This window comes from Equus asinus, chromosome 13, assembly GCF_041296235.1.
Source record: "Equus asinus isolate D_3611 breed Donkey chromosome 13, EquAss-T2T_v2, whole genome shotgun sequence".
Taxonomy (NCBI): Eukaryota; Metazoa; Chordata; class Mammalia; order Perissodactyla; family Equidae; genus Equus; species Equus asinus.
Window position 1 is genome coordinate 45,292,575 of NC_091802.1, and position 14,742 is coordinate 45,307,316.

General features: G+C 34.8%; 1 protein-coding gene across 1 annotated transcript in view; it reads left to right on the top strand.

Annotated features, from left to right (window-relative positions):
- Positions 1 to 7,101: 7,101 nt before the first annotated feature.
- Positions 7,102 to 14,742, top strand: part of LOC139039991 (uncharacterized) — a 39,211-nt gene continuing 31,570 nt past the window's right edge. The window contains exon 1 of the mRNA XM_070482181.1: positions 7,102 to 7,487. Coding sequence (XP_070338282.1) covers positions 7,445 to 7,487 — 43 coding nt within the window. The 5' untranslated portion in view covers positions 7,102 to 7,444. The remainder of the gene's footprint in view (positions 7,488 to 14,742) is intronic.

Consider the following 14,742-nt stretch of genomic DNA (forward strand, 5'->3'; position numbering starts at 1 on the left):
TTCTTTTTATTGCCTGATGACTCTGGCTAGGACTTCCACTACTACGTTAAATAAGAGTGGTGAAAGTGGGCATCCTTTTCTGGTTCCTGTTTTTAGAGGGATAGCTTTCAGTTTCTCTCCAATGAGAATGATATTAGCTGTGGGTTTGTCATATATGGCCTTTATTATATTGAGGTACTTTCCTTCTATACCCATTTATTTGGAGTGCTTATCATAAATGGATGTTGTATCTTGTCAAATGTTTTCTCTGCATCTATTGAGATCATGTGATTTTTATTCTTCATTTTGTTAATGTGGTGTATCATGTTGATTGATTTGCAGATGTTGAACCATCCCTGCATCTCTGGAATAAATCCCACTTAATCATGATGTATGATCCTTTTAATGTATTGTTGTATTCGCTTTGCTAGTATTTAGTTGAGGATTTTTGCATCGATCTTCATCAGTGATATTGGCCTGTAATTTTCTTTTTTTATGTTGTCCTTGTCTGGTTTTGGTATCAGGGTAGTGTGAGTTTCGTAGAATGAGTTAGGATTCAATTTTTTTGAAGAGTTTGAGAAGGATAGGTATTAAGTCTTCTTTGAATGTTTGGGAGAATTCACCAGGGAAGCTGTCTAGTCCTGGAGTTTTATTTTTCGCGAGGTTTTTGATTACTGTTTTGATCTCCTTACTGGTGATTGGTCATTCAAATTCTCTACTTCCTCTTGATTCAGTTTTGGAAAGTTGTATGTTTCTAAGAATTTATTCATTTCTTCTAGATTATCTGATTTGTCAGTGTATAGCTTTTCATAGTAGTCTCTTAGAATCTTTTGTATTTCTGAGGTGTTTGTTGTAATTTCTCTTCTTTCATTTCTGATTTTATTTATTTGAGCCTTCTCTGTATTTTTCCTTGGTGAGTCTAGCTAAAGGTTTGTCAATTTTGAGTATCTTTTCAAAGAACTAACTCTTGATTTCATTGATTTCTTCTATTGTTTCTTAAGTCTTTATTTCATTTATTTCTGCTCTGATTTGTATTATTTCCTTCCTTCTTCTGATTTGGGACTTTGTTCTTTTTGCTCCAGTTCCGTTAGGTGCACTGTTAGATTGTTTACTTGGGATTTTTCTTGTTTGTTGAGATAGGCCTGTATTGCTATAAACTTCCCTCTTAGAACCACGTTTGCTGTATCTGACAGATTTTGGCATGTCATATTTTCATTTTCATTTGTCTCCAGGTCTTTTTTGATTTCTCCATTGATCAATTGTTGTTCAGTAGCATTTTTTTAAACCTCCACATATTTGTGGCTTTTCTGATTTTCTTCCTGTAGTTGATTTCTGGTTTTATACCATTATGGTCAGAAAAGATGCTTGGTATTATTTCTTAAATTTATTTAAGAAATCTTATTAAATTTATTGAGACTTGTTTTGTGGCCTAATATGTAATCTATTCTAGAGAATATTCCATGTACATTTGAAAAGAATTTGTATTCTGTTGTTTTGGGATGGAATGTTCTGTATATATCTACTAAGTCCGTTTTGTCTAATGTGTCATTTAAGGCCAATGTTTGCTTATTGATCTTCTGTTTGGATGATCCATCTATTGGTGTAAGTGGAGTGTTAAAGTCCCCTGCTATTATTGTGTTACTGTCTATTTCTCTTTTTATGTCTGTTAGTAATTCCTTTATATATTTAGGTGCTCCTATGTTGGGTGCATAGATATTTACAAGTGTTATATCCTCTTACTGGATTGATCCCTTTATCATTATGTAGTGCCCGTCTTTGTCTCTTGTTACAGTTTTTGTTTTAAATTCTGTTTTGTCTGATATAAGCATTGCTACCCCCGCTTTCTTTTCATTGCCATTTGCATGGAGTATCTTTTTTCTGTCCCTTCACTTTCAGTTTGTGAGTGTCTTTAGGTCTGAAGCGTGTCTCTTGTATGCAAGATATATATGGGTCTTGTTTTTCATCCAGTCAGCCACCCTATGCCTTTTGATTGGAGCATTTAGTCTATTGACATTTAAAGTAACTATTATTAAGTATGTACTTATTGGCATTTTGTTACTTTTGTTCTGGGTGTTTTAGTAGTTCTTATCTGTTCCTTTCTTCTTCTCTTGCTCTCTTCCCTTGTAGTTTGATGGCTTTTTTTAGTATTATGTTTGGGTTCCTTTCTCTTAATTATTTGTTTATTTATTATAGGTATCTGATTTGTGATTACCATGAGGTTCATATATAATAACCTACATATATAGCAGTCTATATTAAGTTGATCTCTTTAGTTTTCTTCATTGATTCTTGAGAGCTTCCTTTTTTTCCTGTGCCTTATATTTATTTGGAATTAAACTAGGTTATATTTTAGATCAATGTGTACAATATCCCAAAATTGCTATGTTTACATTAATAATTTTATAAAATTCACAATAAATATCATTTACCCCAGTGACCTAGTTTCTTATTTTACAGTTGATAAAACAGTGAACAAGAATGAGATAAAAGATAGGAGATCATCTATGGGTGAGTGAAAGTTTGCTAATTAACTAACTAATTCATTCACTGAACAAAGTTTTGCTGAATAACCAGCAGTAGTAGACACTATGTTACATGCTAGAGATACAAATAAGTAAAATGAACTTTTTAAACTTATGGTAATATCTGTGGCAACATTCTTTTTGTGTGTTTTTCTAACACATGAGCTTCACAGTGCTATATGATTTGATATTTTCCTTATCCTCATCATGCTCTTATTTCCTAAGGAAGGAAGATTGATTTCAGTAATGTGGATGCTGTTCTGAAAAACATGGATATAAAACTTACAGAAGATGAACAACAGGAACTACTAGAACACCTTTCAGCTACTAGTGAGGCTTTAAAATACCTCATTATGGTTGTTAGATACTGTTCAGCTTGTTACTTTGGAGGCTTTTCCATGGGAGTTTCTGACAATATATTTATATGAATTATCTAGACTAAATTTAAAAAAAAATTTCATGCCATTACAAAAGTTCTGCTTCTTATTATTTGATAAGCTGAGAGATAGTAGACTTCTTAGACATTAACTGATTCACTCCGCTGTCAGATAATTCTTCCTAAAGCATAGTTTTTAATGTGCTACCCTGCTATTCAAAAATCCTCAATGACTATACACAGTCTAAATTTTTGCTCCAATGTTTTTCATTTAAAAAATTATCTATAATTTACATACAATAAAACTACAGATTAAGGTTAGAAAATGGTGAATTTTGACAAATATATATACTTGTGTAATTAACACTGCAATCAGGATATAGATATTTACAGCTTCTCAGAGAATTCCCTGATGCTTCTTGCCATTCAGTCACTTGCCTCTTCCCAAGAGGAAAACCACATCACTGCACATTTTTATCATTATTGATTAGTTTTGCCTCTTATAGGACTGAATTTAAGTGGAAACATACAGTATAATCCAATGTATGTAATCTTCACAAAATGTCTTCTTTTTTCAACATTTTGTTTTTAAGATTCATCCATGGATTTGAATGTATCTATAATTCCTTCCTTATATTGCTAAATAGTATTCTATTGTATGAATTAGCAACTTTTACTATCCTTTGTCTTTATAGGAGGCATTTGAGTTTCCCCAGTTTTTGGCAATTATAAGTAAAAATCACCACAAAATTCAAACCTGTAGGTTCTTATGTGTGAACATGAGTTTTAATTTCTTTTGGGATAACACTTAGAAGTGGGGTTGCTGGGATGTATGATAAGTATATGTTTAACTTGATGAAAAAAAACTGCCGCTGTTTCCCAAAGTGCCTGTGCCATCACCAATATAAGCATTTCAGTTGCTCTGCAGCCTTAACTAGCACTTGGTAGTGTCAGTTTCCTTTTTAGTAGCTATCATAGTATGTGTAGTGTTATTTCATTTGGCTTTAATTTGCGTTTCCCTACTGACAGATGACGTTGAGCAACATATTCTTATTTGCCATCTGTATACTGTCTTTTCTGAAGTGTCTGCTCAAATATTTTGCCCACTTTTTGATGGAGTTGTTTCTTTTCTACTTATTGACTTTTGAGAGTCTTTTATATATTCTGGATGCAGGTTTGATATGTACCCTGTAAACATTTCTTTCCAGTCTGTTACTTATCTTTTCATTTTCTTACCAGTGTCTTTGAAAACTTTATAATTTTTTATGAATAGTGCTTTTTGTGTCGTATCTAAGAAGTCTTTACCTAACCCAAGGATACAAAGATTTTCTCCTGTATTTTCTTCTAGAACAGTGCTATCCTATAATACAAGTATAGAACAATCCTCATATAATATAATGCAATCCTCGTATGTAATTTTAAATGTTCTAGTAGCCCCATTAATAAAATTTAAAAGAGGTAAAATTAATATTAAAATAGATTTTATTTAACTCAAAATATTCTAAAGATTATCATTTAAACTTGTTGTCAACGTAAAAACTTACTAATGAAACATTTTATTTTCCTTTGTTCATACTAAGACTTTGAAATCTGTTGGATGTTTTACTCTTATGGCACAACTCAATTTAGACAATACACATTTCATGCATTCAATAGCCACATGTGGCTAGCAGCTAACATATAGGACAGCATAAGCACAGTGCTGGAAGTTTTATAGTTTTAGATTTTACATTTAGGTCCATGATCATTTTGAGTTAGTTTTTGCATAGTTTGAGATTCTTTTTTTTAACACATTGACATGCAGTTGATCCAGCACCATTTGTTGAAAGGACTGTCTTTTATTCATTGAAGTGTCTTTCACCCTTTGTTGAAAATAAGTTGATGAGTATATGTATGTGCCTCCATTTCTGGGTGGTCTATTCAGTTCCATTGATTTTTGTGTTTGTCCTTTACTGTATTTCTATTATAAGGCTTGATTTTAGCTACTTACTGTCAGTCTTTCAACTTTGTTCTTTTTTTTCAAAATTGTTTTGGCTATTCTAGTTTTTTGTTTTTTGCTTTTCCACGTAAATTTTAGAATCAGATTATTGGTTTCTACAAAACTTCCTGCTGTGATTTTACTGAGATTGCATTTAATCTATCAATCAATTTGGGAAAATTGACAACTTAACAGTATTGAGCCTTCCAATCTATGACAAGGTATATCTCTCCACTTATTTAAGTCTTTGATTTCTCTTATGAGAGTTTCATAGTTTGAAGCACACATGTCTCACACATATTTTCTTTGATTTATACCTAAGTATTTCATGGTTGTTGGTACTATTATAAATGGAAATTCGAAATATTTTCAATTTTCAATTCTTCATTGCTAGTACATCAAAATATCATGGACTTTTCCTCAGCTTTACTGAGATATTGATATCTAATATTGTGTAAGTTTAAGGTGTATAACGTGACGGTTTGATATATGTATATATTGTGAAATGATTACCACAATAAGGTTAGCTAACACATCCATCACCTCACATAATTCCCAATTTTTTTGTGGTGAGAGCATTTAAGATCTACTCTCTTAGTGTGATTCCTCCAACTTTGGAAGAGTATGGAGGGACTTAGGTGGCTTGTGTCAGTGAGTGTGAATACCTGTGGAACGGAAGCCAGTAAAATCTGTAGGGAATCTGTGATGGCTCTTGTGGCCATTCTTCATGGCATAAGCTGCTAGGTTTGTCTACAGAGCAGATCCTTGGGAACCGTGATTGCTCTACTGCATGGCTACTGTTGGTAGCCCCAGCTTTTCTTCCTTGTTCTTTGCCATCATTATATGTCTCAGCTTTCCCATTTTCTGGGTGGGGTGAAACAAAAGCAAACCTTTGTTTAGTGTCTTGAAAGGCTGGGGAAAGCTGGTTACTCACCCTCCTCTCCTGGTGAGGGGAACTCTTTCTAGCTGAGTTCTTTCCTGGCACTGAGCAAAGCCAGCTTGGGAGATGGAATGATGCAGGTGAAATGAAACTATCTTCCTTCCTTTTTTGTGTGGTTATTCTCATGTTTTTTTTGTTCCACTGTGTTGCTGAAGTTTCTTAAGCAGACTCCAGCGCTTTCCCAGAGGTGTTTTGTTTGTGGATAGCTGTCTAATTGTCCATCTGTGTTAGAGGACAGAGGCTTGGATCTCCTATTTCACCATCTTGGTGACATCACCTAAGTAAAAAAGTACTTATAGTATCCAATGCCCTCTTTGTTGTGGTCCCAACATAAATTTCCAATCTATAACAAATCTGGAAAAATACTGTCAATTGGTTTGGGGATTATCATTATAAGCTCAACTATGTGTGCTAATAAGTGTACTCACTTTAAAATGGATAAGATATTGTGGGTAGGTATTATTTTACATTAAAAAATTATTAAATTTCCTTAATTCACAGAACAAAACATTTTAAATCCTACTTAGCTAGGATTAATCCAAAAGAAACTTACAAAACCCTTTTGTTCTCTTGGTAAGTCATCAGAAATTGAATGACTTGTTTGCATTAGTTACATTTTATAGGGTCTGTTTGAGAGCATGCTATGAAAGATTCTTATCATTGATTCATAATCTCCTGGTCTCATAATTACAGTTCCAAAAATTATATGTATGTGCATGTATATGGTATTTATATATTCTTTCACTGTACAATTGGGATTTTCTTTGCTTTCTTTCCACACAGGTAATTATCTGACATATCTATGAAGGCAAGAGGGTAACATCAGGTCATGCTGCCCTTGCGTGTTAACTGTTTGCTAATTAAAATCATATCCCCTTAAAACCTTACCAGATGTTAAGAGCGGAAACATTGACTACAGAGTTTTTTCTTTCTGTATATTTAGGAATATTTATTTGCTCTCTATGAAAGCTATTCTTCAGGCCATTATAATAAGCCCACAAGGCATATATTACCTCTAGAGATTAGATAGGAAAATTAAGAAATTATATTTTATATTTAAAAGAGATGCTATAATCATCAGTGTCATATCCAAAACTTTAAGTTAGAAAAAATATCTGGTATGGCTGTCTCTTTATATCAGAAGAAAACATATAGATTCTGCTTATTTATTTATAATTTTTAAAAAGTAATGGCTATCATTTATTGAGCACATACAATATGCTAGACATTGGTCTAAGCACCTTACTTATTCTCTCTCTCTCTCTTTTTTTATTGTTGAGGAAGATTAGCCCTGAGCAAACATCTGTGCCAATCTTCCTCCACTTTATATATGGGTCACTGCTACAGCCTGGCTGATGAGTGACATAGGTCTGTGTCTGGGATCCGAACCCATGAGCCTGGGCTGCTCGCTGAAGTGGGGTGCACCAAACTTAACTACTACGCTATAGGCCAGCACCTTATTCTCTTTTAATGCTTACTCAAAGCCTATGAGATAGGTGCTATTACATTCTGTTATAGAAATGAGGAAATAGAGACACACTAGGTGAGAAAATTCTAGAGGAAATTCTGAAAATTGCCAAATTTGAATTGTTTTTTGAGTATCCATGCTTATATATGTGAATTGATCTTATTTTATAGCTGATGAAGATATGGATATGGAAACATTGATAGGAATTGTGAAGATGCTTAAAGGTGAGAAAAAGTTACCATGCAAAATTGAAAAAGTGATATCTGCTTTCCATATTTTTTGCATTTATTTTTATTTTTCCTTTTATTCTATTAATTTAGTTTTTTAAAATTGGTTATTTTTACCATTATGAAAGATGGTTAAAAATTAAAAAGTATACAAAGGCTAAAAATAAAATGAAACAATTCCTCATTCCATCTTTTCCCACCCCCCATCATACTCCCCTTGTCAAAACTACTTTTATTTATTTATTTAAAATTTTATTGAGGTCATAATAGTTTATAACATTGTGAAATTTCAGTTGTACATTATTTTTGATCAGTCACCATATAAATGTGCCCCTTTACCCCTTATACCCACCCTCCAACTGCTATCCCCTCTAGTATCCACTAATCTGTTCTCTTTGTCCAAGCGTTAGTTTATCTTCCACATAGGGAGGGAAATCGTACAGTTTATCTTTCTCTGTCTGGCTTATTTCACTTAACATAGTACCCTCAAAGTCCATCCATGTTGTTGCAAATGGGACAATTTTGTCTTTTTTATGGCTGAGTAGTATTCCATTGTATATATATACCACATTTTCTTTATCCAATCATCAGTCACTGTGCACTTGGGTTGCTTACACCTATTGGCTATTGTGAATAATGCTGCGATGAACATAGAGGTGCTAAGTCTCTTCAAATTGTTGATTTCAAGTTCTTTGGATAAATACCAAGTAGTGGGATAACTGGATCATATGCTATTTCTATTTTTTATTTTTTGAGAAATCTCCGTACTTTTTTCCGTAATGGCTGCACCAGTTTGCATTCTCACCAGCAGTGTATGAGGGTTACCTATTCTCCACATCCTCTCCAACATTTGTTATGTTTTGTCTTGGTGGTTGTAGCCATGCTAATGGGTGTAAGGTGATATCTTAGTGTAGTTTTGACTTGCATTTCCCTGATGATTAGTGATGTTGAACATCTTTTCATGTGCCTATTTGATCATCTGTATAGGTTCTTTGGAAAAATGTCTGTTCATATCCTCTGCCCATTATTTGATCAGGTTGTTTGTTTTTTGTTGTTGTTGTTGTTGTTGTGTGAGTTCTCTATGTATTTTGGAGATTAACCCCTTTTTGGATGTATGTTTTTCAAATATTTTCTCCCAGTTGGTGGGTCATCTTTTCCTTTTGTTCCTGGTTTCCTTTGCTTTGCAGAAGCTCTTTAGTCTCATGAATTCCCACTTGCTTATTTTTTTTCATTTGTTTCCCTTGTCCAGATAGACATGGTATTCAAAAAGATCCTGCTAAGACCAGTGTCAAAGAGTGTACTGCCTATATTTTCCTCTACGAATTTTATAGTTTCAGGTCTTACATTCAAGTCTTTGGTCCATTTTGAATTAATTTTTGTGTCTTGTGAAAGATAATGGTATACTTTCGTTCTTTTGCATGTGGCTGTCCAGTTTTCCCAGCACCATTTATTGAAGAGACTTTCCTTTCTCCGTTGTATGTTCCTAGCTCCTTTGTCAAAGATTAGCTGTCCATAGATGTGTAGTTTTATTTCTGGGCTTTCAATTATGTTCCACTGATCTGTGTGTCTGTTTTTATACCAGTACCATGCTGTTTTGATTACTATAGCTTTGTGGTGTATTTTGAATTCAGGGATTTTGATGCCTCCAGCTTTGTTCTTATTTTCTTTGGATTGCTTTAGCTATTTGGTGTCTTTTGTAGCCCCATGTGAATTTTAGGATTCTTTGTTATATTTCCATGAAGAATGTCATTGGGATTATCATTGGGATTGCTTTGAATCTGTAGATTGCTTTAGGTAGTATGGAGATTTTAACTGTACTTATTCTTCCAATCCATGTGTGTGGAATATCTTTCTGTTTCTTGGAATGTCTAGGAATAACCTAGACATTTCATTCTTTTTGTTGTGATTGTGAATGGAATTGTATTCTTGATTTCTCTTTCTGTTAGTTTGTTATTAGAGTATAGAAATGAAACTGATTTTTGTAAGTTGATTTTGTAACCTGCAACTTTGCAGTAGTTGTTGATTATTTCTAATAGTTTTCCAGTGGGCTCTTCAGGGTTTTCTATATATAAAATCATGTCATCTGCAAACAGTGAGAGTTTCACTTCTTCATTGCCTATTTGGATTCATTTTATTTCTTTTTCTTGCCTAATTGCTCTGACCAAAACCTCCAGTACTCTGTTGAATAGGAATGGTGAGAGTGGGCACCCTTGTCTTGCTCCTGTTCTCAGAGAGATGGCTTTCAGTTTTTCACTGTCAGGTATGATGTTGGCTGTGGGTTTGTCATATATGGCATTTATTATGTTGAGGTACTTTCCTTTTATACCTGTTTTATTCAGAATTTTTATCATAAATGGATATTGGATCTTGTCAAATGTTTTCTCCGTGTCTATTGAGATGATCATGTGGTTTTTATTCCTCATTTTGTTAATGTGGTGTATCACATCAATTGATTTGCGGATGTTAAATCATGCCTGCATCCCTAGTGTAAAATGTCACTTGATTATGGTGTGTGATCCTTTTAATGTGTTGCTGACATTGGTTTGCCAATATTTTATTGAGGATTTTTGCATCTATGTTCATCAGTGATATTTGCCTATACTTTTCCTTTTTTATGTTGTCCTGTCTGGCTTTGGGATCAGGGTGACATTGGCCTCGTAAAATGTGTTAGGAAGTGTTCTGTCTTCTTCAACTTTTTGGACTAGTTTCAGAAGGATAGGTATTAAATCTTCTTTTAATGTTTGTTTGAATTCTCCAGAGAAGCCATCTGGTCCTGGACTTTCATTTTTTGGGAGGTTTTTGATTGCTGTTTCAATTTCTTTACTTGTGATTGGTCTATTCAGAGTCTCTATTTCTTCTTGATTCAGTTTTGGGAGGTTGTATGAGTCTATGAATTTATCCATTTCTTCTAGATTGTCCAATTTCTTGGTGTATAGTTTTTCATAGTATTCTCTTATAATCCTTCATATTTCTGTGGTATCTGTTGTAATTCCTCCTCTTTCATTTCTAATTTTATTTGTTTGAGCCTCTTCTCTTTTTTTCTTACTGAGTCTGGCTAAGGGCTTATCAATTTTGTTTGTCTTCTCAAAGAACCAGCTCTTAGTTTCGTTGATCCTTTCCACTGTTTTTTTTAAATTTCAATTTCATTTATTTCTGCTCTAATTTTTATTATTTCTCTCCTTCTGCTGACTTTGGACTTTGTTCTTCTTTTTATAATTCTGTTAGGTGTAGTTTAAGATTGCTTATTTGAGATTTTTCTTATTTGTTAAGGTGGGCCTGTATTGCTGTGTATTTGCCTCTTAGGACTGCTTTTGCTGCATCCCATAAGAGTTGGTATGATATATTTTCATTCTCATTTGTCTCCAGATATATATATTTTTTTAAAGATTTTATTTTTTCCTTTTTCTCCCCAAAGCCCCCCGGTACATAGTTGTGTATTCTTCGTTGTGGGTTCCTCTAGTTGTGGCATGTGGGACGCTGCCTCAGCGTGGTCTGACGAGCAGTGCCATGTCCGCGCCCAGGATTCAAACCGACGAAACACTGGGCCGCCTGCAGCGGAGCACACGAACTTAACCACTCGGCCACGGGGCCAGCCCCTGTCTCCAGATATTTTTTGATTTCTCCTTTAATTTCTTCAATGATCCCTTGTTTGTTCAGTAGCATGTTGTTTAGTCCCCACATGTTTGTCACTTTCCCACCTTTTTCCTTGTGGTTGATTTCTAGTTTCATAGCATTATGGTCAGAAAAGATGCTTGATATGATTTCAGTCTTCTTGAATTTATTGAAGATTGCCCTGTTTCCCAACATATGGTCTATCCTTGAGAATGTTCCCTGTGCACTTGAGAAGAATGTGTATTCTGCTGTTTTTGGATGGAGTGTTCTATATTTCTCTATTAAGTCCATCTGGTCTAGTTTTTCATTTAATTCCACTATTTTCTTCTTGACTTTCTGTCAGGATAATCTGTCCTTTGATATAACTGGGGTGTTAAGGTTCCCTAGTATTATTGTCTTGTTGTTAACCTCTCCTTTTAGGTTTGTTAATAGTTGCTTTATGTACTTTGATGCTCCTGCATTGAGTACATAAATATTTATAAGTGTTATGTCTTCTTGGTGGAGTGTCCCTTTTATCATTGTATACTGCCCGTCTTTGTCTCTCATTGCCTTCTTTATCTTGAAGTCTGTTTTGTCTGAGATAAGTATGGCAACACCTGCTTTCTTTTGTTTTCCGTTAGCTTGGAGTATCTTCCATCCCTTCACTCTGAGCCTGTGTTTGCCTTTAGAGCCAAGATGTGTTTCCTGGAGACAGCATATTGTTGGGTCTAGTTTTTTTTGTTTGTTTTTTGTTTGTTTGTTTTTGGTGAGGAATATTGGCCCTGAGCAAACATCTGTTGCCAGTCTTCCTCTTTTTGCTTGAGGAAGATTGTCGCTGAGCTGACACGTGTTCCAGTCTTCGTCCATTCTGTATGTGCGATGCTGCCACAGCATGGCTTGATGAGCAGTGTGTAGGTCCACACCCAAGATCCAAACCCATGAATCCCAGGCCTGCAAAGCAGAGTACACGAACTTAACCAGTACACCACTGGGCCAGCCCCAAGTTGGGTCTTCTGTTTTATTCTATCCTGCTGCTCTGTTTCTTTTGATTGGAGAATTCATTCCATTTACATTTAGGGTGATTATTGATATATGAAGGCTTAAAGCTGCCATTTTGTTGCTTGGTTTCCAGTTGTTCTGTATTTCCCTTGTTTCTCCTCCCATGTTCTTCAGACTACCCATTCAATTTGGTAGTTCTCTATGATAGTTTTCTCAGTTTTCTCTTTATTTATCATTTGTGTCTCTGTTATGATTATTTGTTTAGTGGTTGCCATGAAGTTTGTATAAAAAATTTTGTAGAGAGATAGTCCGTAGCCTCTTATTCCCTTAGTCTAAGCCAATTCCATTCCTTACCTCTTCCCCTTGTAAGTTATTATTGTCACAACTTATTCCCTCTTGTGTTGTGGGTTTGTGGTTAAAACAACAAGATTATAGTTATTTTTTATGTTTTCCTTCCCTTTATCTTTAATGTTATGATTAAGTGTTTGCTAACCTCTTCTGATAGAGAGCTGAATTTTTCTGATTTTTGTCTGCCTATTTATCTCCTTGCTCAAGGCTTTGTAAACCATTTCTTTTTTTTCAGGTATGAGGATCTTCTTGATCATTTCTTGTAGAGGGTGTCTTGTGGTGGTGAACTTCCTTAGCTTTTGTTTATCTGGGAGAGTTTTTATTTATCCATCATATCTGAAGAATATTCTTGGGGGATAGAGTATTCTTGGCTGAAGATGTTTGTCTTTCAGAATTTTTAATATATCATTTCACTCTCTCCTAGCCTGTAAGGTTTCTGTTGAGAAATCTTCTGAAAGCCTGATAGAGGTTCCTTTGTAAGTTATTTTCTTCTGCCTTGCTGCCCTTAATATTTTTTCTTTGTCATTTACTTTTTTTTTAATTGCAGTAACATTGGATTATAACATTATATAGCTTTCGGATGTACATCATAATATATTCCGAATTCTGTGTAGATTACATCATGTTCACCACCCAAAAACTAATTATAGTCCATCCCCTCACATGTGAGCCTAATCACCCCTTTTGCCCCATCCTCCCCACCATGGTAACCACCAATCCATTCTCCATTGCTATGTGTTTGATTGTCGTTGTTTTTATCTTCTACTTATGAGTGAGATCATACGGTATTTGACTTTCTCCCTCTGACTTATTTCACTTAGTATAATACCCTCAGGGTCCATCCATGTTGTCACAAATGGCCAGATTTCAACATTTCTTATGGCTGAGTAGTATTCCGTAGTGTATAAATACCACATCTTCTTTATCCATTTGTCCCTTGATGGGCACCCAGGTTGCTTCCAAGTCTTAGCTATTGTGTATAGTGCTGCAATGAACATAGGTGTGCAGGTATCTTTATGCATTTGTATTATCAAGTTCTTTGGATAAATACCCAGCAGTGGAATAGCTGGATCATATGGTAGATCTATTCTTAATTTTATGAGGAAACTCCATACTGCTTTCCATAGTGGCTGCACCAGTTTGTACTCCCACCAGCAGTGTACAAGGGTTCCCATCTCTCCACATCCTCTCCAACATTTGTTATTTCCTGTCTTGTTAATGATAGCCATTCTGACCGGAGTGAGGTGATACCTCATTGTAGTTTTGATTTGCGTTTCCCTGATAGCTAATGATGTTGAGCATCTTTTCATATGTCTGTTGGCCATCCGTATATCTTCTTTGGAGAAAGCTGTGTTCAGATCTTTTGCCCATTTTTTAATTGGGTTGTTAGTTTTTTTGTTGTTGAGCTGTATGAGTTTTTTGTATATTTTGGATATTAACCCCTTATCTGATATATGCTTTGCAAATATCTTCTCCCAATTGTTAGGTTGTCTTTTTGTTTTGTTGATGGTTTCCTTTGCTGTGCAGAAGCTTTTTAGTTTGATGTAGTCCCATTTGTTCATTTTTTCTTTTGTTTCCCTTGCCTGGTCAGATATGGTACTTGAAAATATGCTGCTAAGACCAATGTCAAAGAGCTTACTGCCTATGTTTTCTTCTAGAAGTTTCATGGTTTTCGGCCTTATATCAAAGTCTTTAATCCATTTTGAGTTGATTTTTGTGCATGGTGTAAGGGAATGGTCTACTTTCATTCTTTTGAATGTGGCTGTCCAGTTTTCCCAACACCATTTATCGAAGAGACTCTCCTTTCTCCATCGTATGCTTTTGGCTCCCTTGTCAAATATTAGGTGTCCATAAATGTGTGGGTTTATTTCTGAGCTCTCGATTCTGTTCCATTGATCTGTGTGTCTGTTTTTGTGCCAGTACCATGCTGTTTTGGTTACTATGGCTTTGTAGTATATTTTGAAATCAGGGAGTGTGATATCTCCAGGTTTGTTCTTTTTTCTCAGGAATCCTTTGGCTATTCGGGGTCTTTTGTTCTGTATAAATTTTAGGATTCTTTGTTCTCTTTCTGCGAAAAATGTTGTTGCAACTTTGATAGGGATTGCATTGAATCTGCAGATTCCTTTAGGAAGTATGGACATTTTAATGATGTTAATTCTTTCAATGCAAGAGCACAGAATATCTTTCCATTTCTTTGTGTCTTCTTCTATTTCTTTCAACAATGTTTTATAGTTTTTGGTGTACAGATCTTTCACCTCTTTGGTTAAGTTTATTCCTAGATATTTTATTCTTTTTGTTGTGATTGTAAATGGGA